The 1,391-nt window shown below is 45.5% G+C and overlaps 1 protein-coding gene across 1 annotated transcript; it reads right to left on the minus strand.

Annotated features, from left to right (window-relative positions):
• Positions 1-174: 174 nt before the first annotated feature.
• On the minus strand, positions 175-936 carry LOC102827237 (lysine-rich coiled-coil protein 1-like). Its single transcript, XM_006874767.1, has one exon. The coding sequence runs from the start codon at positions 934-936 to the stop codon at positions 175-177; it is 762 nt and encodes a 253-aa protein (XP_006874829.1).
• Positions 937-1,391: the final 455 nt, after the last annotated feature.

Consider the following 1,391-nt stretch of genomic DNA (forward strand, 5'->3'; position numbering starts at 1 on the left):
TTTTTGTGTTGGAGAATAAGCATACTGACTACTCTCCATCCATTTCATTGGCCTTTGTTAGAGGTTAAAGAACCTGTTCATATAAGAAGAGTGATATCAATGTGAACTTCATGAAACCAAACTACCTCAAACTATTTTTTTCACTTCAATCTCAGGAGAACCCACTAAGGTGTTTCAAAATCCAAGGACAGACTGGTCCCACAACATTCCCTCCTCTCTCCTTTCTTGGCCTTGATCCTTTTTCTCTTTTCTACATTTACGTTCCTCTTTCTTAGAGAATGCATCTCGGCTTTTTTTCTCCTTTCTATTCTTAAGCTTTTCTGTACTGACACTGACTGTTCCCACCTCTACCTTCTTCCCTGGGACACTCTGGGGTTTGTCTAAATCCATTTCCTCGTAACTTTTCTTCATCTTATGCTTGGGCCGCACTTGCTCCGGTTTTTCTCTGCCTTCCTCAGGGTGCCTTTTTCTCTTTTGTTTACGACTGGCTTGATGGGCACTGGTACTGTTTTCTGAGAAGTGCTTGTAACCTCCAGGTTCTCCACTGTATGAGCCACAATTCAATTCTTGCTGACTAAGGTCCAAGGCTACTGGTTTTTCTAAGGAATAGTCCCTGGTGAGTTGACAGTAGCCTGGACAGTCTAGTCTCAGTCTGCTGTCATGAGCTGGTAGCCGCTGAGGTAACCGGTTTTCCAATGTTGGTGGAATATTGTATGACCGTGTGTAAGTCTGGACAGTTTCAGATGGGAGTGCTTGATTAGACATTCTGTATCTGGGTCTGGAATCAACCTCTTCTTTGTACCCAAAGGTTTCTAAATAGCCCTCACTCATTGTTCTGAAACAAGTCTTTGGTTTTAAGCCTCTGGCTTTCTGCACTTGTATATAATCCTCAAGTTCATCTTGGAAAGAGTCATATGTCTTCTTTGAATGCGTCATTAAGGTGACAGCAAGTGACTCTGTTTGTCAGGCTGAGAACTTGGTGGAGAACTGTGGTCATATTTGCTCATTAGTTGCTTCAGCTTTTCAGCATGAACTTCCCACACAGTGAGATTGTGCAGCAACCAGAGAACTTCTCTGAGGCAGGGGTGGGCGTCTACAACTACTGTCCCCCTCCCCGCTAACGTCACCAGCCAAGGAATAGGCCAGGGTGGAGGAGGCGGAAAGGCAGGGACAACCGCTGCCACCGCCGCCGCCTCCGCTGCCGAGCAGGCGGGGCCTAAAAAATTATTTTTCACATCAAGCCTTCGGGAAAAAGATGGCGGATCAGGTGGAAGTGTAGTGACGAGCTCTGCCAAGAACAACACAGAATACAGGACCAAGAAGGCTCAGGGAATGGTCCCAGTACTCTGAACCACATATAAAGGAATATCTAGAAGGTTGGAAGACTTACA

Source organism: Chrysochloris asiatica, unplaced genomic scaffold (genome assembly GCF_000296735.1).
Source record: "Chrysochloris asiatica unplaced genomic scaffold, ChrAsi1.0 scaffold00299, whole genome shotgun sequence".
Taxonomy (NCBI): domain Eukaryota; kingdom Metazoa; phylum Chordata; class Mammalia; order Afrosoricida; family Chrysochloridae; genus Chrysochloris; species Chrysochloris asiatica.

Bases quoted from the DNA above. Each gene is read 5' to 3' on its own strand.
- LOC102827237 (XM_006874767.1), bottom strand. From the start codon at position 936: ATGACGCATTCAAAGAAGACATATGACTCTTTCCAAGATGAACTTGAG.